At 41.2% G+C, this 27,483-nt stretch overlaps 1 protein-coding gene across 8 annotated transcripts in view; it reads right to left on the bottom strand.

Moving 5' to 3' along the window:
- The window catches only part of PLXNB2 (plexin B2), a 405,779-nt gene that overhangs the window by 120,351 nt on the left and 257,945 nt on the right, over positions 1-27,483 (bottom strand). For 7 of the 8 annotated variants that reach the window (XM_077338327.1, XM_077338326.1, XM_077338324.1 and 4 more), the window contains one exon: positions 1,641-2,769. In XM_077338327.1, the coding sequence (XP_077194442.1) occupies positions 1,641-2,769 (1,129 nt within the window). Of the gene's footprint in view, positions 1-1,640; positions 2,770-3,641; positions 3,769-27,483 lie in introns of those variants that run through there. The other variant, XM_077338331.1, reaches the window with a different exon arrangement.

Raw genomic sequence — 27,483 nt, forward strand, 5'->3', positions numbered from 1 at the left:
ACACATAGATGCTTCCGTGTAAGTGAGGCACTTCAGTATTAATAAAAGCTTTGCATGTTCCCCTTCCTTCTACATCTCATGTGTAAAGCTTTCCAGCACTAAATGGAAGCTTTGCATTTGCACTGGAGTCCTGCAGAGCTTTGAATCTCACTGCTGTTTCAAAAGCTTGATATTTTTAATTTTGAAATGATTTGCCTCAAGTAATCTTTAAGTGGCAAGTGTGTAACTACATATGATTAGCTGCTAAAATCATGTTGTGTTCCTATTTACTTTAATTAGGAAAATATGAAAGAAAGGACAATTGGAGCCTGCTTGGAGAGCTCAGCTAAGTAAGCCATGGGGGTATTAAACAGTTTTGTTTCAAAAGGTCATACATAAATTAGGCCTTGTTTGAGATTAACATTATCTAGCAATAGAAGCTGCATGTAAAAGCTGGAAAGGACCATCAGTAGTAGAGGACATGTGTTACATGCAGAAAGTTGCAGGTTCAATTCCAGCTTCTTCCAGATAAAACATCTCAGATAGTAAATTTTCAGAGACATTATATTGTGAGAGACTCTAGAGATTTGTCAAAGTAGACTGAACTCAGTTGGAGTGGCTAGTATGGATCTGCTATAGCTTATGACATGTTACTCTGACAACTGAACCTTTGCTTTAACTGAGACTGGATCTAGAAACAAATTTGTTTTCTATTTTAGTTTTTCTCCCCAAGGAGTTAAAAAGAGAGCTGTTAATAATTGTCTTTGAAAAAATACCCTTAAACATACTATATTCTGGGGTATATTCATATGCAGTCAAGTTCTCATGTATCTGGAGAGAAAATAATCACTTATCCTACTTTTCTGGTGGTAGAAGTCATATTTCATTGAATTCAGAAAGTGAAAATGTTTGAACAACACTGTTTGCATATGATCTGGAACAGTGTTTTCGGAGAACAAACTCATCTTACTATTTTTCCAAATACAATTTATGAGCGCGGTAAAAAAAAAAAATAGCATTCTAATAGCAAAATCAGTAGCTCCCCCTATGGGAATACAGTTTATTAATGTCCATATAACAATGTCCAAAAAGGAATGGGTTACCAAACCACTTTCTAATGCATTTGGTCCTGAAAAGTTCAAAAAAGGAAGGTTGGGCAATGAGACAGCCAGGTTTGTCCTGCACAACTCACATCTTTCATGTTGAAATAAAGTCCTGTTCAATACTGGCAGTCATGTAAAACTGTATGGCTGGCTTTCCCTTCTGACAGGCATTACAGCTGGACTCACAGTCACTGAACGTGAAACACTTTTAAATCCCATCAATTGTAATGAGATTTAAGTATGTTTCACTTGGGGTGGACATTTCTAATTTTAAAAGCTAAATTGATAAATTGTTATTTTGCTTCTCAAAGTGAACACAAGATGAATATAGCATGTTTTGTGTACTGAAACCTGGTCAATGGGAATAAAATACTAACAGATGAAGAGAAGAAATATGAAAGTTAAAAAGTAGTCATTTTGGAACTAGAAATGTAGACATGCCCTGCATGGAAATGTTTTAATTTCAGATTATTAGGTCTCATTTTTGTGGTTCATAAACCAAAATTATTTTTTCAAAGCATTATTCAACCTGTTCTTAAAACAAAATTTTCACATTACCTGATGAATTTTAGCAGTACATAACACACTATCTGCTACAAATGGTTTGTAAAAAACACCTGGTCCCTGCATCTTGTAGCATTTCTCCCTTTTTTCTTCCATTTTCTGATTGATTTGACTCAAGGAAAACATGCACAAAGCAGATTCCAAGGAATTTTTATCTTTGTCGGTTCTTTGGAAAAGGGCAATCAGTATTTTCTCTGATGGGGCGATATCATCTTGTCTTGATAGTGTGATACCATCCAAAAGAATCTGCCCAGGCACAGCGGCATAGACAGCATTACATTGGTTATAAGGGCCACTCTCGTCTTTGCATTCCAGGTCCATTTCAAAGTAGGAATGATAGTATTCATCTTCCTTGCAGAGCCGTGCAATGATTGTCCGGTTTTTAAGGGGGTGTTTCAAATGTTCATTGAAAATAAAATACACATATAGGTCATCTTCGAAGATGTACAGAAACTCTTGCGTACTTGAGGAAGGGTATGCTGATTTAATCACTGCGGGATCTGCATATAGTTCAAAAATCTCTCTCCCGTCCCCATTAAAAAGCTGCCGGGTGCTGATTATGATCCCATTGTCACTTAGCCCATTTCCCTTCCCCACAAACATCATTCTACCTTTTCTTTCCAAAGAAGTGATGAGCCCCACTGTGGCTACATTCTCATCATTACTTGCAACAAATGATTTTTCTCCACTGCCATTCTCATAATAAGTTCTGTTTGAAATGTTCTCAAGCTCCCTAATGGAACAAATGCCTTTAAACAAGCTCCCACAAATGATAATTTTTTTCTCCAACGTGTCCAGCAAAAGAATCTTGTTGTAATTGTCAGTCAACTTTGCTTCAGTGCACTGGCTTTCATCAATGGGAGGGGTGCACATTTTGTTATCGTTGTATGGTCCAGTTGTTACATCACTTATTGAGGGAAATGGTTTCAAGTCTTTTGTAAGCTGATGCAGGAAATTCACAGCTCCTACATAAACAGTTCCTGTCTCGTTGTTCACTGCCAGATGGCTCAGTTCTGTCCTGCTCACAAACGAATCAAATGTCTTATGCCTTAATCCACAGGTAACACAGGAGTAGCTCAGAATGCTCAGTGCCCAAATCCATACAGCCATTTCTGTGTGATGCCTGACAATTAAAGATAAAATATACATTATGCATAGCCAAAATACAGAAGACAAAAACACAGCCACTTTGAAGATGTGGATGTGCATTTATGGATTTGCTTCTAGAAGAGGCTACCCAGTCTAGACCTACTGAAGTTTTCATATATGACATGTATGAATAAAGAAAGTGCTCTTACTATGTGTGGTAATATTCAGATTTCATCGTTCATTATTAAGCAGAAAAAGTGTAATGACTTTCAGAAAGTCCATTTTAATGGTAAGCTCGAGCTTCATATAAGGCTGCTTTTCTACAGAATAAAAAATCCTATTAATATTCTTTATAAAAATGTTAACGACATGCCTAATTAAAAATATACAAATAGAATATTTCTGTTCATTGTCTTGCTTATGTTATACAATTAGGAACTATTACACTGGCAGCAACAATCTTTTCTTTGTGTTAAGATTTGTATGAGTGTCTCTGTCATAAGACAGCCTCAGACCACTGGGGACTCCTCAGAGGATGAACCGAGCGAAAGGGATATTGAACAGGCAGAACCTCAACAAGTGGATTTGGAAGAGCAGGCAGCTCAGGACTCTTAGGCAGAGATTCCACAGCTAACATCATGCCCTGTCTGCCCAGCCCTTAGTCCAGCCAAAGAGCAGTCTCCTCAGGACCCTGAGCTAGGAGGACCTACAGAAGCTCCTCACAACAGTTAGCCCCACTAAAGGTCAGCTGTAACTCATCAATCAGACTGATAGCTCCCTGAAGACAGCTGCTAGTTGTTGCAAGCATCATGATACTGACATCTATCAAGTCTGATTCCTGCCTGCCTCCCTGAAACTCTTGACTTTGGTTTGAACTTTCAGACCACACTACTGGATGTGCCCTACCTGCTTGCTTGAAACTTTTTGGCTTTCACACCTCTCCCATGACCATACTCTTGCTTTGCCCAGCTCAGGTAGGAACTCCAGTCAGTTGCTTTTACTGGACATCACCCTGCCAGACGCCACAGTCTCACTATGAAAACAGGTGCATATGAAAAAATAGGGTTTTCTCAGTTCTCCATTTCTACTATGTGGGTGTTTGACATTAAAGGCAGAACTATACAATATGAGATGCACACTACTACCCTAGAAAATGACAGGCTTGGGTTCAGCTTGTCTTCTTTCTTCCTCTGTAACATACAGTAAAGCCTACATCATGTTGTCACTGCTCTGTGAAGCATGGTACACACTAGGGATGGACATAAACCAGTTAACAACCTTAAATCTGTCATGAATTTTGGCAGTTTGTCTCCCACTTCCCCGCTTAACCCAGGCTTGGAGAAGGCACCTCCCTGAACATTTCATGGACCTTTTGTCCAGTTGGGGTCAGGCCATTTAAACCCTTCATTTTACTCTCCTCCCTTCCAAATGGAGGGAAGCAAAATGGAGGCTTTAAATGCCTGAGTCATTTTTAAACTTCAATTTTTCTTCCCACCATTTGGATGAAGGGAGAGCGAAATGGAGGCTTTAAATGGCTCAGCTATTTACACCATACAGTTTGACCAGTCTGCCAGTCAGCTGTGAGGTTTAAATGGCTGGCAGCTATTTAAAACCTGTTTCACTTCCCCCTTCCAAAAAGAAGGAAGCAAAATGGAGGATTTAAATGGCTACAAGTCATTTAAGGGGTCAATCTTGTTCCCTCCTTCTTGGATCCCTGAAATCACCTTCAAGGCCATACGTGGTCCTGCATACTTGAGGGACTGTCTCTCCGCCTATGCCCCCCAGAGCCCTATGCCCTGCTCTGCCTATGCCCACCACAATGCTCCTCAAATGCCAACAAGCTTGTGATCCCTGGCCTCAAGGAGGCACATCTGGCCTCAACCAGTGCCAGGGCTTTCTCTGTCCTGACCTGCACTTGGTGGAATAAGCTCCCAGAAAAGATCAGGGCCCTATAAGAACTGAAACAGCACTCTCCCTACCACCAGACACAGCACAGGACAACTCCTGACCAGCCACCCATTAAACAAAGTTATACCCACAGTTCAGTAGTTAGCGATTACACGTTATAGTACTTAATTGTTTATATATTCTCTGCATTGTAACAGCATCACAGTGGATTGTGAGCTGCGAACTCTTATTGTAAACTGCCTTGAACCATGAGGGAGGGTGGTATAGAAATGTAACAAAATAAATAAATAAATAAAAATAAGTGGAGGAAAGTGAAATGGACTTGCTAGAAACTGGTTGGTTCCTTTGGAACTTCTGGGTATTTTGGATTTGGGGGTTCAGTTCAGGAATACCCTGAACCCCAAAGTAAACTGGAATTTTCTGGTTCATGCCCACCCATAGTACACATTGCCATATAACCCCCAATGACTTTTTAAAAATTGGTTTCTTTAATTATGAAATGTAAGAACTTCATGTTCCCTTCATTACATTGTTTTCCATGTGGACCTGTAGAGGTGGAAAGGTGAAGATGGTTTTGTTTTTCACAACCTGTACTTGAGCTAGTGACTTCGTAGTCATTTTGCAGAGGCAAGACCCCATTTGCAGCTGACCATGCTCTCTCAGCTCCTCCCTTCTGAACTACGTGTGAGAAAATCACTTTTGGGTCTTGACCCTCAGTTTGAGAATCACTGGACCTCCTCATATTAAGGCTTACTGAGATTCTGTATATGAATGATAAATGATGAATACAAATACTATTACTGTTTCAAGAATGGGAAAAACTACTCAGTGCTCCCTTTATGATGGCTCATCAAGCCTTGCTTACCTGACCTGACAGCGAAACAGCATTTTCAATTTGTTCTTAATACACATACTTTTCTGCAAACTTTCCACATGTTAGCACTGAACGTGGAATACAAGAAGTCATATTCCATGCTAGATATATACAAATTCATAATAATAATAATAATAATAATAACAACAACAACTTCCCCCTTCCATTATTATTATTATTACTATTATTACTATTATTATTATTATTATGGTTGCAAGGAAGTAACCCAACATGCCACTTGGTTGGTTATCATTGATAATTACAAAGTGCTGGACTGGGAGAATCACCCACCACAGATTGTCACTGACATTTCTACTTCCATCACATGGTCTTGTTTACTTATTTAAATGGCGCATAACTCAAACTTGTGATCTTTCATTGAAATTAATTTCATTAAGAAATACACGGTTTAACCCCCTTTCCTTTCTGTTGATCTTGGCTTTGAGATGCCTGTCTGCATCAATAATTACTTTGAAATACAGCTTTCTTTCTTTTTTGCTTAAGCTCTAATATTCAATCAATAAGCCAAAGTAATGAACTTCCTAGATCATGCAGTGGAGTACTTCCACCTTCAGTAGCAACCAATACTCTACTAGTTATTAGAGAACACTAATTCAGTATTCATGCAGCCTGACAGATGGTACACAGGGTACGTGGCCCATATTAAATACAGAAAAAACAGTGTGTGTGTGTGTGGGGGGGGGGGAGAGACAGTAAGGACTGGGTGGAGACACAAGAAGGAGCTAGTCTTATTTTCATAAAACTGAAGTGCCCAAATTAGAGTAAGTGCAGAGCTTTGCAAAAGAATATTATGAACATTAATTAATTCAGGCATTTCTGAGCACTTTTCTTCAAGATAATGTAACAGGCCATAGAAGTGAATTTTGAAATGATTACCATAAAATAATAAATGTTAGAAATGAAAGCACTATGAGGAAGAGAGCTGACAGGGATCTAGCATACCTAGTTTCAATGTCTAATAAATTTGTAGTTTTGCTAGCATACTGTTCAACAGGAATTATTTCAGAATGGTCAGAAAAAAACTGTACAATCTGGATTGTTAATGGAATTAGTATTCATTTTTAAGATTTCTCCAGAATAAGCTAACAGGTAATATGAATTGTGGCTCTTTCTCCTTTAAAAAGCAACAGGCATTTTAAAAATGTTTCACAGGCAACTCAAGCCTCAAAATATGCAAAGGACTTCTGTGTGTATGTGTGTTATAACCTCAGTGGCTTCTTAAGTAAAGACATCCCATCCCCTGGGTAAGAAACAAATAATAATACCCCTGTAAAACACAAACTACCATTCTCAGAGAAAACCAGGAAAAGACAATGTGATCCTGCAGTCTCCTTCTAAACATTAATCACACAAACATCTACAGCAGACATGTGGAACGGATTTGGAAAGCTCAAAGGAAGTGCAAGCCAGACTCAAAAAGCTCCAGATCAGTGAAGACAAATGCCAGGCCTTGAGAAACAACAATTTAAAACAAGAAAACATATCTGTGCAGAGCAGGAACTGCCATGGGGGAAGGTGCAAGCAGCATCAAGTGCCAAAAGAAAAACAGAGAACTGATAGGAGAGCAGCAGAAAAAGAGCCCAGTCCTCTGCGCCAGAACAGAAGTCAAAGTTGGCTCGTGGGCAAGCAATGCCTGACTCATCAGTTCCACCAGCTAACAGGACCAAAAAAAGTCAATATCCAATCTGCAGAGACATTTTCAGTCAAGAGAAGGGGAACTGTTTGCCCCTAACCAGAGACCATGTTGACAGTTCTTCATTGCAGCTGATTCTGTTCCTCTTTAGCAACAGCTGTTGCACTTAAATGAGGGTCAGTGGTGGCATACCTCAAGTTCCCTTGAGATCCCAAGCTAAATTGCTGGAGAAGAATAGCTACAAGGTAAGCATCCAATACAGCAGGAAGAGATGCTGAATGTGACTATGGTTCAGTAGTTTTGAACACATCACTGATATGAGAAGACAAAAGATTCATCTCTGCCATAAGAAGTTTAAGGAGGGTTCTGATCTCACTGGGTTTCCACCTGGTATGTGGGTCTTTCTATTCCTTATTCCTTTATATTCCAATATTCATTGGGCACGTATGTCATTATTAGCTATCTACTATCCATCACAATAAATGTCTAAGGCAGACCCTATTATTTTTTAAAGCTATGGGCAATTTCAAGACTTTCATTTGACAGAGTGACTGCATGAGTCCCCCAAGTATATGATTAATAAACAACCATGATGCAAGATCCTACACATGCATGCATGCATGCATACATACATACAAGCAAACATACATACAAGCAAACATACATACATACATACAAGCAAACATACATACATACATATATACATACATACAAGCAAGCAGCAGATGAAAGGATCATGGCAATCCAGGACAGGTGACGAAGTATCATGACCAAACTCTAAACAGCTGAACAAGGAACTGAGCTAGTACTTCCCCTTTTGTTAAACATGTATTTGTGACAATCTACAAAAAGAATCTGTGAATCACAGTAGTTCTTGTTTCCAAGTACACAGGAAGTCATGGAAACCTGTCAACCTCTCTTGAGAGACTGCACAGCTCACAGCACTGACACTAGAGTTTCTTTGCACCTTCAAATTTAGCAAGACGGCATCCATACTTAAGCTGAGATGTAAGAGAAAACCAAAACATCTGCCCAGAGGGAAGCCTTCAGTGGAATCTGAGACTAAAGCACGTTTTGCAATGCCTTGTCTTGATACCCTATCCCAGCCTTAATTCTCCACCCATATTTAAATACCTACTCCCACAGCAGTGCAAGTCCAGGCTCACTCTCAGAAATCTTACCGAACTGTGAATTATAAAGAGCCTTTGACACAGCATCTTATTAGCTATTCAGTCCTTTTCAGCACCAAACTCAAGCTGTGTTCGTTCTTTTTTCCTCTCTCCAAAACTACCAAACCCCCTCACTTGTCCAGTACATCTGTTGGGATTCATTGAATTGCAAAACACCCTTTCCCAAGAAACCTGTTCTCTTCCTATACCCTCCTCCATTTACACCCTGCAGGGGCTGCTGTTACTTATTGAAAATTCAGTTTAAATCCAATCTTTTTGTATAGGAAGAAAACCCCTTTGAGTTATTTCCAAGGATCTACACTGCTAGGATGGTAACACCAAGTTACAGAATAAAAATTATTCATGAAGCACTTTACATACATTGCAAGGGGAAGAACATTTTCAAAATAGGATACACAGATGAGAGCAGATCCACAGTCCTAATTGCAACAGAAATGTACAGATTTAAAGGAATGTGATATATTTGAATGCAAACTATTGTTTGTTGGAACAGACAAAATTATTGTGTGTCACAAATACCTTGCTTGAATGCCCAAAATTTCATTTTAAATTTCAACATCAATAATGAATGGATGCAGGGGGGTTATGTAACTAAGGAGCCCATTTTAAATGAAATTTTGAGTCAAAATATATAAATCAATTGTTTAAATATGGCAAAGAAAGACCCCCCCCCCCACACACAAGTGGGTTGATTTAAAGATCTAAGAACATAATGGCATGTTTACCAAATGGTACTTCATAAATTGAACATTTATAATTTATTTTCAGCAACAAAGAGAGGGGGAAAATCATCTTGAGACTGACAGAAGAGGCTGAAAATCTAGGGTTCAAAAGTACCTAAATCATTATCTTCCAGTTTTTGGAACCCAAACAATTAATGTGGTTTTGTTTTTTTAATAAGGTGGGTTGCAAACATTTAAAAGAAAGTTAGGGCAAAATCAATTGAGGCAGTAAAGATCCAGGTAGGGGTTGTGGTGCTGCCCAAAACAGAATTTAATCCTTTTTCTGATGGCAAGTGTTGTTGTTGTTGTTGTTGTTATTTAATTCTTAGACCGCCATTCTCCAAATGGATCTCAGGGCAGTTTACAGTTTAAACAGTTAAAAAACATAATAAAATCCCCATAAAACCCCCAAGTTACATGATACAATGTATAACATATAAGCCGCAGTGGTCACAATTCTAATCACATTTATCTAACTTCCCCTATGTTCAGCCTGGTGGGAAAGTAATATTCAGAAGAAGGGTGGGAGCTAATACAGTTGCTCTAACAATGATCTTGATGTTAGAGATCTCAGTGTTGGAGGGGATCCACAGATGGATTAATGGGAGAACTGCCCCAGCCTCAACCATATGCCTGGTGGAAGAGCTCTGTCTTGCAGACCCTGCAGAAAGCTGGTAACTCCCGCAGGGCCCTTAGCTCTTCCAGGAGCTCATTCCACCAGGTTGGGGCCAGGACCGAGAAGGCCTTGATACTGAAGGGCCAGAGTTAGATTTCTTGATTAGTACCATTATTGTCTCACTAGTAAATAAGCCCGCTGCAGTCAAAATGCAGCGGGCGCTAGCAGGGTGTGCCATGAGGGCGGCGGGGCTGTGCGGCCTTGCTCGCCAAGGGCGGGGGCATCCTGTGGGCCTGGTGCCTACCTCTTCACAGGAGCTGGGTGGCTGTGGATCTGTGGGGCAGGGCACAGCTGGCGGCGGCGGTCCCGAAGCTTAAAGTGTCAGCGGCTTGTGGCTGGCTGCGCCGGGGGGGGGCATGTGCTGGCGTTAGTGGCAGGCGGCGGCCTGACGGGCCAGGCGGCGGCCTGACGGGCTTAGCGCCTCCCCACGGGCCAGGCCGGCGGCCAGGGAGCACCCGCCACCCGCGCTACGAGCGGCTGGCAGGTGTTCCGTTGCCGGCAGCCAGGGAGCACCCGCCAGCTGTGCTATGCGCGAGTGGTGGGTGCTCCCTTGCCGGCGGCCTGAGGAGCAACTGTTGCTCAGGGCTGGAAATCGATTGCCGATTGGTCCCTCCAATTGTCTGTCCAGAGGAAGGATCCAATCCGGACCCTTCCTCATCCCGGACACATCCCACCCCTAAAGCCCTTACTCTTTTATTTAGTCTGCGGCGCCCACGGCGCCGCGGGCGGTATTAAGATGGTAATAAAATGGGCTGAAAAAGCTTTTTAACTAGAATCCTGGTGCCCCTCTTGTAGATAAGACTACTTTTGTAAAAGAAACCAGTGTTTTGGAGAAAAGGTAAGAGTCATAAATATTGACGCTTGCGCAGAAGTATAGTTAGGCTTATTAGCATATTAGAATCAATGCCCCTGGGTGAACTTAGAGCTCATTTTAATGCACCTACATGTTTGGAAATTGTATGTTTGGGGCATATAGGGAAAAGAGTGTGAGCCCAGCCCAGGACTGCCTTGGGAGGGACAGTTAGATGGAATTTTCCTGGTTAAATTGTATAAAAGATTGCTTTGAACCAGCAAATTTTGAGTAAAGTCTTGGTTTTCACCAAAGAAGGCTAAGCTTTGCTCCGGTTTGCGCAAACATAAACCTACTTTCTTACTGAAGTCTGTGAGATTTATTTGGACTAACAGTACAAGCCAATTCACATTATTTCCCCCCCTTTAATAAACTCTTATTCAATATCTTGTCTTTCTGAAGACATCAAGGCCAGGAGCTATTAGTGATTACACCTTTAATCCAGATCTCAGAGCCATGGAATGGAAAAACACAATGTAAATGAGTTGTTAATTGATATTCACATTAATAGTATCCAGGCCAGAAATATAATTAAAAGAGGTAACATATATTTCCCCCTTCAAGGATCGCTGCCTTGTTGTGGCAAGGGGGCTTGCGTAGTTCAGTGAAGCTATGAGCTATACCGTGCAGGGCCACCCAAGACGGACAGGTCATAGCTGAGAGCTCTGACAAAAGGTGATCCACTGGAGAAGGAAATGGCAAACCACTCCAGTATCTTTGCCATGAAAACTCTATGGACAGTTCCAATAGGCATAACGATATGACGCCAGAAGATGAGCCCCTCAGGTCGGAAGGTGTCCAATATGCTACTGGGAATGAGCAGACGGCTAGTACGAGTAGCGCCAGAATGAATGAAGCGACTGGGCCAAAGCCGAAAGGACGCTCAGTTGTGGAAGTAACTGGTGGCGAAAAGACAGTCCGATGCTGTAAAGATTTTTATTCCATAGGAACCTGGAACGTCAGATCCATGAATCAAGGCAAGCTGGACGTGGTCAAACAAGAAATGACAAGACTGAACATCGACATTTTAGGAATCAGTGAACTAAAATGGACAGGAATGGGTGAATTTAATTCAGATGACCATCAGGTATACTACTGTGGACAAGAATCTCACAGAAGAAATGGAGTAGCCTTCATAATCAATAGGAGAGTAGGAAAAGCAGTCTTGGGATACAATCCCCAAAATGACAGAATGATCTCAGTTCGAATCCAAGGCAAACCATTCAACATCACAGTGATCCAGGTCTATGCCCCAACCACTGCTGCTGAAGAGGATGAAGTTGATCAGTTCTATGAAGCCCTACAACACCTTCTAGAAGCAACGCCAAAAAATGATGTGCTTATCATCATGGGGGATTGGAATGCTAAAGTAGGAAGCCAAAAGATAACCGGGATAACAGGCAAGTTTGGCCTTGGAGTACAAAATGAAGCAGGGCACAGGCTGGTAGAATTTTGTCAAGAGAATACAATGGTCATAGCAAACACTCTTTTCCAACAACCCAAGAGACGACTCTACACATGGACATCACCAGACGGTCAACACAGAAATCAGATTGACTATGTGCTCTGCAGCCAAAGATGGAAAAGTTCTATCCGGTCAATAAAAACAAGACCAGGAGCTGATTGTGGTTCAGATCATGAGCTTCTTGTTGCAAAATTTAGGCTTACATTGAAGAAAGTAGGGAAAAGCACTAGGCCACTCAGGTATGAACTAAATCATATCCCCGACGAATACACAGTAGAGGTGACAAATAGATTTAAGGAATTAGATCTGATAGACAGAGTGCCTGAAGAACTATGGACGGAGGTTTGCAATATTGTACAAGAGGTAGCAACTAAAACCATCCCAAAGAAAAAGAAATGCAAGAAATCAAAATGGCTGTCTGAGGAAGCTTTACAAATAGCTAAGGAGAGAAGGAAAGTGAAAGGCAAGGGAGAAAGAGAAAGATACACCCAATTGAATGCAGAATTCCAGAGAAAAGCTAGAAGAGATAAGAATGCCTTCTTAAATGAACAGTGCAAACAAATAGAAGAAAACAATAGAATGGGGAGGACCAGAGATCTTTTCAAGAAAATTGGAGATATGAAGAGAAGGTTTCATGCAAAGTTGGGTATGAGAAGGGACCAAAATGGTAGGGACCTCACAGAAGCAGAAGAGATTAAACAAAGGTGGCAAAATTATACAGAACAACTATACAAGAGCGAGCTTAACATCCCTGATGACCACAATGGGGTAGTTACTGACCTGGAGCCAGACATCCTGGAATGTGAAGTCAAATGGGCCTTAGGAAGTCTGAGCAACAATAAAGCTAGTGGTGGTGACAGCATATCCCCGCCTGCTGATGCGGGTGTGTCAGGATTGCTGCTGAACCCTGCCATGAGTTAGCATGAGTCCCTCCATGATTATTTGTTTAACCTTTCCCTTGCTTTGTTCTTTAGGACCCAGGCCCATATATTATGCTTGCATGCTTGCTTGAAACTGAAACTATGTTGTGCACCCTGTTATCACAGAGAGCTGTGAATTATTTGTCTTTTGAACCTCTAGGCCGGGCCTGCCTTTTGTAACCATAACATCTTATCTTGTCTCCGGAGAAGACCAAGGACGTGTGAATTGTAACACTGTGTTTTATGGCACCTGCCGCCTCCTTTCCCCCTCCCTTGGGAACTTACAAGTTTTAGGCGGGAGAACTGCCTTGATAAGGGAAGGCAAATCTGTCCTCAGGCAGATTTGACTTTTTTAGCTTAGGTGTATGAAGTAACTTCTCAATAAACGCTTTCTTTTTTAAAGAAGCTTGTTGTGAGTTCTTGCAACGCTTGACAGGGTGAAGGAGGAGAGTGCAAAAGTTGGCTTGAAACTCAACATCAAGAAAACAAAGATCATGGCATCCGGCCCTCTCAATTCCTGGCAAATAGATGGGGAAGAAATGGAGATAGTGACAGATTTTATTTTCCTGGGCTCCAAGATCACTGCAGATGGGGACTGCAGCAAAGAAATTAAAAGACGCTTGCTCCTGGGGAGGAAAGCTATGGCAAATCTAGACAGCATCCTAAAAAGCAGAGACATCACCTTGCCAACAAAAGTGCGTTTAGTCAAGGCTATGGTATTCCCAGTTGCAATGTATGGCTGCGAAAGTTGGACCATAAGGAAGGCCGAGCGTCAAAGGATTGAGGCTTTTGAACTCTGGTGCGGGAGAAGACTCTTGCGAGTCCCTTGGACTGCAAGGCGAACAAACCGGTCAGTCCTAGAGGAGATCAGCCCTGACTGCTCTTTAGAAGGCCAGATCCTGAAGATGAAACTCAAATACTTTGGCCACCTCATGAGAAGGAAGGACTCCCTGGAGAAGAGCCTAATGCTGGGAGTGATCAAGGGCAAAAGAAGAAGGGGACGACAGAGAATGAGGTGGCTGGATGGAGTCACTGAAGCAGTAGGTGCAAACTTAAATGGACTCCGGGGAATAGTAGAGGACAGGAAGGCCTGGAGGATTATTGTCCATGGGGTCGCGATGGGTCGGACACGACTTCGCACATAACAACAACAACATATATTCATAAATATATGCTTTCTTCCTCCATCTGCTGCCTGCCTATCCCTTCTATTCTGCTTACATCAGTGTGAACAGAGCAAGAAAAACCTGACCATTCCTATTCATTCCTTTAGATCTCTCTGTGGAATAATTTGTTTTCAAACTTTGTCTTAATCAATAATGTTGAGTTTCTTTCAATATGAAGGCAGACATCTAAGGTTGTCAAATCCCTCCCTAACTATACCCACTATGAAACTATTCAACCATGACCATAAAATCATTATAGCACTGGACAATTTGACTATTGGAATTAGGACTGTGGATTGCCTGTTCCTCCACCTAGCCATTATATGAACACAGAACATGAATCCCAACTTGCTCTATCCTGGTGATCTTCAACCTTTCTAGACCTGAATTCTACAGATAGCAGTATGGGACTCCTCTTAACATGTATGCATAGAGACATAGAAAGCATGATACCTTTCCTGTTTATGTTAGTAATTCTAAAAGCATCCAAAATAGGTACACAATCAGCATGGTGAGGGCCCATGATCTGTGGATTGAAGACCACCACTCTTGGTTGTGCCTCAATTTCTTCAGCCTCTGAATACTTGCTCGACAATTAGTACCAGTCAAACCTTCAGCCTTTTAGAGCTACCATACCTTGTTTTTGCTGTAGATTCAGTATAGATATTCATCCAAACTACAGATTATATTTAGTATATGTCTTGGTTTGAACTCCCAAACATGTGACAAATTGCACTTTCATGTTCTGTCTTCGCAAGACTCAGTTGGAAGACAGGTGGTGAGTTTAACGACAGATTATGAATCCGGACAGTGTATTAAACGGTACTCAGGACAATGAATAGGGTTTTTTTTTTATTGGATAAGACACTTGCAACCTATAGTTTTTCAATTCAGATGTTATCTTTCCAATACTGTATAAGAAATGGCTTGCTGTGGTGTCTGAATTATACTGTCTGTGGCTTCTACACTTAGGCAGACAAGTCAGTTGTATTTCCCCAATGTGTCCTTAAAAATGTAATAAATTCCAAAGGAGGTTTTTGGAAGAAAAAAGTCAGTGAAAAGCAAACTTCTACAAATCATAGCCCACAAAAAAACAAACCCCTGGGCACAGCTATTCTCCCAGTGTACCATTTAGACTGCTTCTCATGTTGGGGACATTAATCATTCAAGTGCTAATGTTACCAACATTCCAGACAAACAAGATATTGTCTCATATCTAAAGTTAAGTCTATTTATACTGGAAACCCCAAAGCACAGATTACTGGCAGACACTTAAAGGTGTGAATTCCACAGGAAAAAAATGTGTATGTTTCATTTTCCAGTCTTTTCCTGTAAGTTGTCCTGTTACTAAGGTCTTGCCAGGATTCAACTGTTTTTAAGGCCACAAGTTATTCAATTTAATTATGTACTATTTATTATACAAATGAATCTTTAGAAGAAATTGACAGACTATTTCCATTTAGTCTTATTTGTACCACATGAGCATCCCAAGTGAGGAAGCTGAACTAAAACGAGAAACGTGGATGCAAGAGGACTCTTGGGGGTCTACAAACAATTCATGAGCAAAAAGTCTTCTTTCTCTTTCCATATGAGAGAGAAAGAAGACTTTTTGCTCATGAACAATACAAGGTAGTTTTTGATTTGTATTAGCAAAAACAAAAATTTGGAAAAATACAGAAGAGCCCACTCCCCAATTTCTGATTCTTTAGCCTAGAAAAGGAAATTGACATGTGAAAACATTTTCACAACCAAGAGCCACAGACATAATTCAGATTCACATAGCAAACTGTACACTTTACTATGTCCTTCAGCATGCGCATCCCCCATCAACATTCTGGCTCAATTAGCAACATAGAAAGATGCAAAACTAGCGATGGACCGGTGTGAAAGCTTTCTGACAAAAGAAGTAAACCCAACTATGTACTTCACAACGATAAAAGAGTACTTTATTATTATCATATCTTCCCAGGAGTCTTAGCACGTTCCTTTTTGCTATAGTAGAAGACCTTGACGTGCTATGATATTCCTGAACAGTCCTTAGTTCCCTGATTTATAACAGAGTAAAGTTGTTACTTTAAATAAGGTTTCTGGACTCATATTCTGCCCAGAATAGTTATTCCACAACAATGTCTACAGAACTGTCTGTAATAGTGACTGAAAATCATTAGTGGTTTGCCACATTGCCCCATTATTGGATTCCTATTAAGGTTATTTAAATTTGATTAATTCTGCCATAATGTATATCCTGAAAAAGGTCAGCTCTATAACTACAGCTGATAAGCTCAGCTCCAGCAATTTCTTATGGAGAAGGAACCCTGATCTTCCATTTTAAAAACAAGAGGAAGCAACATGGCATGATTTTCTTTCTGAGCACATGATTTTTTGAATCCACTGAAATAAATTGGGAAGCAGCTCATCTGTGCAAAACCTCTGTGTAGTACATATCAGGATCACCTTGAGATATTTATCAGAGAAGAGTTTAAAAATACCTCAGCTTATAAAATAAGAGCACGTAGAGGGATCTGTATAGCAAAGAATACTCTGGAGTCAATGTTGTTTATTTGGGGCTTTGGCTTGTTTATTTAGATCCCAAGCATCAATTATTTGTTTTAAAAAATTGTTAATATCAAACTTGTCTCAGTTTACATCAATATTTTATTAAGAAATTTCTTAACTACTAAAAATATATACTCCCAAATACAATATACCTTTTGTGTCTTTTTCCATTACTCTCTCAGATATGTGTATCAAGAAATTAGGCAATTATTGGCATATCTTGATTAGCTGCTTTTAAAATATTGCGTTGAAATCCAAAGAATACATTGCTGGAAATAAGTCACACTGAATAAAATGGGACTTAACTCTGTTTAGAATTGCTCTCTTTGATTCTAGGTGTTGACCTGCATTTCTTCAGCTTATCCTGTTCACTAACAATACTTAAGAAGAGAATTGCTGGATCAGACAATTGATCCATCTGGTAGTCCAACATCCTATTTCAGACAACAGCCAAAATAAACACCCTAAAGCAGTGGTCCCCAACTACCGGGCCGGCCCCGCAGTGAGAAACTTCCCAGGTAAAAGTGGCCGATTAGCTTGTGGCCCAGCAAGCTTCTTTTTGAGGGGGGGGAGAGGGAAGCGCGGCCGCCAGCACAAACACGCATGCATGAAATTGCCGTGCATGCATGTCTGAGCATGGGCTGCCGCCCTCCCTCCCACTGGTTTGCAGCCTAAAAAAGGTTGCGGACCACTGCCCTAAAGGGTGCGGCAAAGAGCAGACAGAGGCGAAGGCCCTCTCCTGATGCTGCCTCTGAACACTGATATCCAGTGTTTTTTGGCTTCTGTATATGAGTATTTTCTCATTATGACTATTAAAAGAACAGTAGCTTATACAGTATTTGACATACTGCATTAAGGACTCTCCAAAAGAGTAAAGGAGGAAATCTGATCAAATCAAATGGTGGCATCAGAAAGATCACCCAGAACAGTAGTATGGATTAAGTTTTGGCTATCCTCGAAGTCTTTTATTGACTTTTTAACGTTTCCAGAGGGGAGAACAAGAAGGGAACATATGAACTCAAACAAACCTCATGCATCTGCTTTATGAAGTCTATTTTACTTGAAGAAGAAGAAGAAGAAGAGTTGGTTCTTATATGCCGCTTTTCTCTACCCGAATGAGGCTCAAAGCGCCTTACAGTCGCCTTCCCTTTCCACTCCCCACAACAGACACCCTGTGGGGTGGGTGAGGCTGAGAGAGTGCTGATATCACTGCCCGGTCAGAACAGTTTTATCATGTGGCGAGCCCAAGATCACTAGGCTCAAATTTTGTTCTGATTCATATCAACACAGCTACCTACTTGAATATATTAAAGATGTTTTTTACCTTGGATTCTGACTATACCAAAACAATGAAAGGAAGTATTGAGAAATGCAAAAGTATAGCAATCAATGTTATTTACCCTAGTGATAAATCTACCATGTAGTTAAAACCACATTTTATAATAAATGCGATAAATCCATTTTAGGATGGCATTTAACCAAATTGACAGACACCCAAATCCTAAGTATATTAACTTAGGCAAAGGTATCATTGATTTCAATGTCATCAACTTCCAAGCAAGCACAGCACTGTTGACTTAGTTAGGATAAATGAACAATTTTGAGAGAGAGAGAGAGAGAGAGAGAGAGAGAGAGAGAGAGAGGAATGATCCCTTTGACACTGCGGTGCAAAACTGCAGTTTAACATCCCAAGGTAAGTGGCAATTTGGCACCACACAAACCTATAATTCCAGTCTATCCATCTTGAATGAAAAGGTTTCTACATTTATTAAAGAAGTCAACTTAAATTTAATCCATTTTTACTGAGCCTTTGAACACTTCAATTTGCAGATCAAACTTGGTTCAGAAGTCTTGCACTTTGTTCTTACACATTTTCAATTCACATGATTTCATTTCCTTTTCTAGCTATTAGGAATGGGAACAAACCATGTGATGAGCCAAAATTCATGCCGAATTCTAGTCAGATTGTGGCTTCAGAGATCACGTTCGGCGAGCACATAGTCTCTGAAAAAATCTCTGAACATTAGGCCTCGGCTCAGCGCAGCTCCGAAAATGAGAACCACCCAGAAACTTTGGCACAGAAATGCTAGCCAATGGTGGGGGTGGTGTTTTCCAATCTTGGAAAATCCAATAGGGAGCCTCCAATGCTTGACAGGTATTGCTGCCTGCCAATAATAGAGTTCCAATTTATCGCAATGAGACTTAAATGTATGTGCGTGTCTGTAGGATCACCATGAGTTCTCTTTGTTGTGGTTTTGGGGAGAGAAGGTATACTCATGGCCAAAGTGGAGTGAATACTGCAGTGCTCAACTCTCCATTAGAACCCCAATCACTGTCTTGATTCTCCATGGGGAAATGTCTTTGTTAACCTGCCTCCTTTCCTCCTCTACTCACCCTGCCTTGGGTGACTTGTTCCACAAAAGTATAACTAGGGTGAGTACTCTTAGCTCTATTTCAATCCACCTTCCTGATCCTTGGGGGTGATCTGCCTTTGCCAGCTTGCAAACCCTGCACTCACCCTCCTTTGGGGGAACTTGTTCCAGTCTTGGGGAGTAACTATGAGTGACTTTAGTGCCTAGTAATCCTTGTTTAATTTGAAACTTCCCTGCAACTGACCTGCACCTCTAGTGGGGGGGGTGCATTGATCTGTGCCTGCCTGCCTGCCTGCTGCCTTTCCTGCCAGTTTCTCTCTCTGGCGACTAGCCGAGATCCACTTAATCAACTCACCTGGGTTGTGATTGGATGCTTGTTGGCCAGGTGTTTGGCACCATGAGAGGCAGGAGGAAAGGGTCAAACTTGTGGCCATGGGAAGATTCTTTCCTCTGTTCCAAGAGGTCATGGGCAATAAGCACAGTCTTCCCCCAGCAGAGGACACCCCAAGCACATTATCAGGTTCTCAACATTCAATTCCCCTGCTCCATCCATGTCCACACGGCTCTCAACTGTCACTAAAGAGATTTTGGGCCTGCCACCTACTAAACTCCATTTGGAAAGGAGGACTCCCCCCCCCCAATGCTGCAGGAGAAGTGGCCAGCCAGATGCCGACCATTCTCTAGCAGGGCCCTATTCTCAAATATGGTGGCATCCCATCCCCCCCCCCTTAGCACTGTTCCTCAGCCCCAGGGCATCCCTCACCACCAGGTGCAGCCTATGTACCAGGCAAGTGATATTCTTCAGATGCACACCTCTCACCACTGCCTACAAGCTGGCGCTTCATTCATAACCAGATAGCCATACTGTCCAACCACTCCCACAGGCTACTCTGCATTATCATGGTTATTTTGCTGCTATGTGGTCTGCATTCATCCTCTGTGCATGGAAGAGAACCAACTTGCCCTTGCTAAGATGTGGCCGTGGCCCACTCCTGAGTTCCTCCAGTTATCAAGAGCTAACTGTGGTGCCAACCACTACAGAAGTCTGCCATCAGGTGGGTACTTTGCCTTTGTGCTTTGGAGAGCTTGGTTTTGACCAGCTCCACTGTGGAGTACTGCATGGAAGGCAACACTCACTGGTTCATGATCCTCTTGGAGGGGATAGTGTACTAGGGATCCACATGGTACATCAACCAGTAAAAAGCCTCGTCCTCCAGAAAGAAAAATGGTTAGCCACTGATGAGATGAGTGTTTCCTGAACCCTTCCCCTTTTCCCCAGCCCAGGCAGTATCCCAGTAAATATGACCGCTTGGAGGGTGGCTAGCCTTGTAGTCTCAGCCATAGCACCTGGAGTCTTTCTTTGAGTGGCCTCCTTTTGCCCTTCCATCTCTCCCAGCTGAGTAGGAGTGTGTCTCTTGCACACTAGTGTGTCCTACTAGTGGTCGGTACTCCTTCTGGCAGTAACAAATTGAGATGTCCCCTTGACTGGTGCCTGCAGAGAAAGGTGGTGGCCACATGTTGTGGCTCCTGCCTCCTTCGGACATGGATGTGGCACACCTGTCACTCTTCCACGCATGGGTCACTTTCCAGGGTGTGTAAATATTTCCATGTGGAAGAGTGGAACCATGTGCTCCTGACCATGGTTGGAGCAGATGGGAGGCACAGCTACTTCCTAGCACTGGGCTGTGGAGTGCTTGGTGGGGACATATTGTTAGAAGTAGGGAGCAGCAGGGAGTTGGCAGTTTCGGGATATAGAACAGGACAGTGCATGCTACTATCATTATCACCTTCCATCACTACCCTCACTACTTTCTATATAGTACCCTTGCAACAATGTGCAAGGAAGTAGAAGTTAATCATCACTCCAAACTGCTGGACGTTCCTGAGTAGCTGCCTTGAAGAAACATTTCATAAATATTATGAAACATTTTCTTTGCAACCCTAAATCCCATAGATCTGCCCATGTTGCCCACCGTCTTTTCCCCAAGCCTTTCTAATAAAAGGGCACAAGAGAATTGCAGCAGCTTTCTGACTTGCACTTTTGTCTCTAAACACAGGGAAATGAATGGAATGTTCTTGGACCCAGCCAACTGGCAGCAGCTCATACTGATCTAAATCTGCCCATGCAGGAGGTGAGTGCACTTGCTCTCCAATTTTATTCAGCATATTTCATTCAAAGTTTATACAGCCAGTTAACCAGTAACTAGCACCCATCTGACAGTAGCACCTACCAGGCCCATCTTTTTAATGGACTGTCAGTGCAACCATGATGCAACATTTTTTTTTACAGCAGTACAATATAAGCCATTTGAGTGCTAGAATCATTTTTTGGGGTAAAGTACAGAGGTGTAACAGAGAGATTACTGATTTAGAGGCATTCTTTTGGTAGCATTTTCCGAAGAGACTGATTCCTGTTATTAAATTTGCAACAATTTGCTTGGGGATGTACCAATACAATGTACAGTGATGTAACAAATACCAAGCCCACTTACTCTTTACCACTTCCCCACATTATCATTGTGGAATAAAATCTGATGGAGGCCTCAACCTCAAGTCATGATGCAAGCCTCTGGGGAGGTCATCTTTTAAATAGAAGGAAATAGAAGACTTGATCCTTTCCTTTTTCATTAAATACACAGTTAACAGACAGCATGCATGCTGATATGTCTATCATTTCAGGGGACTCAAATAGCAGTATTTTAATAGGCCTTTTATCATTCTGCCAGCAAATCCTGTCCATGTAATATACCTGTGTATGGCACATAAAGACATACTCTACTTTAAAAAATACTATCCCCACATTTACACTTGCAATTTATCAAAAATGTATAACCTGTCTCATCATCTCAAAGTGACATACAGAAAGGCCTACCATTTGACATCAATTTTTACTAGCATGTGAATTCTAAGTTTAAGCACTAGGCTGTATGACGCTGGAATTCCATTTGATAAATCCACAATGTAAAATATATAAACTCACAGCAGAGATGCCTGAAACTCAACCTCTTTAAGACAGAGATCCTGTGGCTGGAAAGAAAGGAGGCAGATCAGGAAGTGTGTTTACCCCACCTGGCCGGGGTACAACTTAACATCACACCCTGTGATAGAAATCTCGGTGTGTTCTTGAATGACAAATATATAATAAACTCAGAGCCAAAACTGTGGTTAGGAGTGCGGACTTCTAATCTGGCATGCCAGGTTCGATTCTGCACTACCCCACATGCAGTCAGCAGGGTGACCTTGGACTTGCCACAGCACTGATAAAGCTGTTCTAACCGAGCAGTGATATCAGGGCTCTCTTCCTCACCCACCTCATAGGGTGCCTGTTATGGGGAGAGGAAAGGGAAGGTGACTGTAAGCCACTTTGAGCCTCCTTCGGGTAGAGAAAAGCAGCATATAAGAACCAACTCTTCTTCTAAATCAGACTTTCACAGGACAGTTTTCTTGTTTAATCTTCTGTTCCAAACCACATTGATGTGTGCTTTGATTTCCTAAACTAAAAGATATATGAACAAAACTTGAAATCCAGCTGATACCAATAATATACCCTAGGCCTTATGTAAAAACTGCCATGTCAGTGCAACCATGAGACAACAATTTTTTTACAGCAAAGTCATGTGGGCTTATGTCCAATATCCCCCCCCCTCATGTTGTTAGTTGTGAATTTGTGTCTGCCCCATCACGACCCCATGGACAATAATCCTCCAGGCCTTCCTGTCCTCTACCATTCCCAGGAGTCCATTTAATTTTGCACCTACTGCTTCAGTGACTCCATCCAGCCACCTCATTCTCTGTCGTCCCCTTCTTCTTTTGCCCTCAATTGTTCCCAGCATTAGGCTCTTCTCTAGGGATTCCTTCCTTCCCATGAGGTGGCCAAAGTATTTAAGTTTCATCTTCAGGATCTGGCCTTCTAAGGAGCAGTCAGGGCTGATCTCCTCTGGGACTGACCGGTTTGTTCGCCTTGCAGTCCAAGGGACACACAAGAGTCTTCTCCAGCACCAGAGTTCAAAACCCTCAATTATTTGACGCTCGGCCTTCCTTATGGTCCAACTTTGACAGCCATACATTGCAGCTGGGAAGACCATAGCCTTGACTAGACGCACTTTTGTTGGTAGGGGGATGTCTCTGCTTTTTAGGATGCTGTCTAGATTTGCCATAGCTTTCGTCCCCTCCCCCCTAATACCTAGCCTTAAACTATTTTCTTAACTGAAAATCCAAAATGAATTAAAGAAGTAAATTAAATCTGACTATGAGATACTATAAAATAGGAACCTGGAGGTCCAGAATTCTTTTATAACCCTCCCCCCTTTTACCCCCCCCCCCTTATTCTACAATTACAAATTGAGTAAATTATGCACATTTAGTCCAATTTGGCAAAGAACATTTGACTAAACACTTTCTTTCAAAGCTTGGGCTTTCTTTTTGCTTCAGTGTTTCTGAAACAATTTAAAATTTGAGTTAAATAAGAAGCAAACTAATCTGTGAGAAATATAGGAGGGCTGACAGGGAGAAGAACACAAAGACTGAGAAAAACACTTATGGTATTGAAAGAAGTAATGGAGAATTTTTCCAGTTTGTAAGTATCTTGAACATGTTTTCTTTGCATTTGTGATGGTAATAATTATAAAGACAAATGTGCACAAATGCAAGTTTCTAGACTCTTGCATAGGAGAATACTAATCCAAAGGCAAATGGCATGCCAGTTGAATGCTTCAACGCAGGGTGGCCAATATTATGAGAATAGTGGAAAATGACTTCTGGAGTCTTCAAGTTAATGGAAGGAAGGGCCTTCGGCTATTTCCAAGGCAGTTTGAAGTTGGGCTCTGAATCTGCCTGCAGACCACAGGTTTCCTTCTACTAGGGTTGCCAAGCCAAGGTTGCAAATTTCCTCAAGATCCCGGGGTGGAGCTTTGGGAAGGGCAGGGTTTGGGGAAAGGAATGACCTCAGCAAGTTGCAATGCTATAGAATCTATCCTCCGAAGAAGTCATTCTATCCAGAGCAACTTGATCTCTGTGGTCTGGAAATCAGTTGTAATTCCAGGAGATCTCCAGGCCTCACCTAGATGTTAGCTACTCTACCAGGTACATCCACACTCAATGCAAGTATGCATGAAATGAACACCACTTCCTCTTAACGGAATTGATCAAAAAGGAAGGAGGTTGGAAAACTGTAATGTTGTAGAGGAACTCGTGCCCTATATATAGGCAGGCTTTTACAACTTTTATGGAACACATGTGCAGAGTAGGATGATCAATAGTTGCAGTTTATGTGGTGGGGTGCATGCACATAAACACATACTGCAACACGAATTCAGCATAATCAAGAAGGAAAATCCCTAGCCATAATATGAACAACTTCACAAATAAGCAATGTATTGATTGATTATTTATTACGGTCATTGACCAGCATCAAAGTATCTACAGACCACATACATTATTACAGCGTAAAAATGTAATGTAAAAAATGCAGTGGTCTGTATAACTAGTTCTCCAGCATGCCTGCTTACTGAAGCAGTCTTCAAAAGCTTTCTGGAATGCAGCTTTAGTTATAGACAACCGTTCTCATTTTGGGCTACTTGCATGCTTTTCTCATGAAGCTCAATGTGGTGGCGGCGATATGATTTTAATGCAACTAAAAGTGTCTGCATAGTGTATCAAGACATACAATAACAAACTTTAAGTTTCTGATTAAGGTTGAGTGGAAGACTTTATAACAAAGAGTTTTAGAAACTACTGCACAACACAATGTATCTATATCTTATTAATATGATTAAAGTATTTATAAACGTACAGTTGTCAGAAACCTGAGCCACTCATGTAGATTTTAATACATAAATATTGTTACAATTTACTTGTATTGTTTTTAAATGTGTGCTTTAAAAAAATCAATACAACTGACTTCCAACAAATGTGAAAATTCAGAGATGACAGTAATCAGCAGTTATTTAAATCCTTCAACTCCTTCTTGAAGAAAGAAGTACACCTCAACTGTTAATCTCTGTGTATTTCTCTGTGTATTTCAAGCATTGCATCCTAATAAACCCTGCACATTCCTAAATAGCACACTTCTCCAGCAAAATATTCTCTTGCCAATAACAGGAAAATATTAAAAGATGCCGGCTTCTCTAAGAAGTGGCTTGACGCACGGAAGCTTTATGACTGTGAGATGCACACTGCTTTCTGGGCTCACCTCAATTCAACAAATGCTTCATTATGCAAGACAGCTAGAAATGGGAAGTTTAACTGAATTGGGAAGCTGTACTAGTAGCAGTTGGCATTATGCTTGCAAGGCCTTCTGCTCCACAGATCTCAGACTTTGGTTACTGGTTTTTAAACCCAAATTGTGAAAAATGGAAATGGCTGTTGTTTATTGCCGGAATGAACCAAGACTACCTCAGTGCAAGCAAGAGTGTAGGAGGGGCACTGTTTCACTTCCCTGCTGTTGCCCTGCAGGTGTGACAGGACTATCTAAACTGTTCAGAATCAAGCCAGGACAATTTTTGACCTAATGGTTAAAAACCAACTTTTAATTAATACCTCCTTTTCCAAGCCAGGTTGTCTGCCCTTAGGTTTCAGTGTTAATAAATAAACAAACCATTAGTTAAAGGAAATTTAACAATGGCTATTCCACATGCACTGTGTAGGTGACAAGAATTGTCACTTCGTAGAAACATTATTCTGTACAAAAACAGGCATGTAAACTGACTTATTCCCACTTAACATATGGCTTACTGTATTTTGCTTCTTTCCCAAATTGACAGGAAAATGTACATTTGATCTCCTGTTTTTTCATGTTAACCCATCTTGGAATATGCTTGATCACTACCATCATCACCGCAGCATATATTTACTACCAGTTATAAAACCTTTGCAATAGATTGGCCCTACAAATTCCAGTGCTCTAGAACTAGAAATACTGCAATTATAAGTTCTAACAAAAGATACAATAGTAGAGGCAGCAATATCACCAAGGAGCGTTTCACTTTTTCCGTGGAGACGTATTTGACAAAGGTTTGGAAACTCTTCTTCTTGCTTCTCCAAAGCAAGCTTATGCTGCTCTGGGAGGCAGCATCACCATGTCAGACCAGATCAGACTGAACTCTGCCTGCAATGTGAAGTTGAAAAGGTAGTGCAATAATTTGAAACAACTGGCTGACACAGCTCATTACCATTAATCAGGAGCGAAGAGTCAATCACAAAAGCAGCCCAGTGACACAGGTGAACAGTATGTGGCAGTACCAGCAGCTACTTGATGTCACTTCCACAGTCATTTGGGCAAAGCCTTGCTTGCATCATCCAAATGGAAAATGTCTTGTTCAGGATGCTTGTTCATCAATAGGCTGTGCGAATATCCTATACAAGCTTTTGGGGAGGTTATAAACATGGGCCATCACTACCAAAGGCTGTGCAAAAGCGAACAGCTTTTATCTATAGAATCTGGGATTGCTCTGTAAAAGGTTATTTGTATGACTTCACCATAACTGAATTTGAACAGACTATATTACAGGAAATTCTTATAGTCCTAGGTAATAGCACACTCCTATTAATGTTAATCCTAATGAATAGTGAGTACCAACTAAAATGAAACCCTGCAGAACTTAAGCTTCCTATCAGTTTTCTTAAAACCCATGTTCACATGAGGTTGCATTCATGGTTTGCATTTGAAAGACAAGAAGAAGCAAGATGTCAAGCAAGTCACAGGCAGATGGGTGTAAGAATTATATCAGGAATACCACTGAAGACTTGAGCTCATTTTCAGAACTACTTTTCACTGGAGACATTAAGTGGATTGAACTCTTGAATGCCCTACTTTTTAAATGGGTCAATGTATGTTATCTCTCACCATGTAGAAGCATCAAATGCACAGCTATTCCTAGGGAAATGCAAATAAAATGTGGTTCATACTGACTTGATCTGGAACCTTCATTGGAGACCCGAACTAGATTAGGGTGAGCTTCAAATTACTCTGTTAAAAAAAAAAAAAGCTAATCACAAGTAATCTGTTTTTAGATACTATTGGATGTTTCATGCTTTATAAATAATGCATACTACCTTAAGGCTTAAACCTTCTGATGAGGTTGCTTGGCAATGAGCAGGAAACCAGGCAAGGGTTGGGGGACACCCACTGGCTATGCCATGGCATAACTTCCATTAGAAAAACAGAAATGACGTTGGTCCTTTCTAGGAACTGCTATAACCTGCTATAACCTATATATATTTTTATCTTGCTGTTGTGTTGAGCTGGCAACCAGGGGACAGGCAACCCTGACTTCAACAGAAAGTTTGTCTTGTCAGTTGGTAGATGTTCTGAAGAATTTCATGAATGTCTTCAAACAGTTGCATGTTTACTAAAATTAACTGAATGTAATATGTAATATTTTATGAATTTGTACAT

Source organism: Paroedura picta, chromosome 5 (genome assembly GCF_049243985.1).
Source record: "Paroedura picta isolate Pp20150507F chromosome 5, Ppicta_v3.0, whole genome shotgun sequence".
In the NCBI taxonomy this organism is placed as follows: Eukaryota; Metazoa; Chordata; class Lepidosauria; order Squamata; family Gekkonidae; genus Paroedura; species Paroedura picta.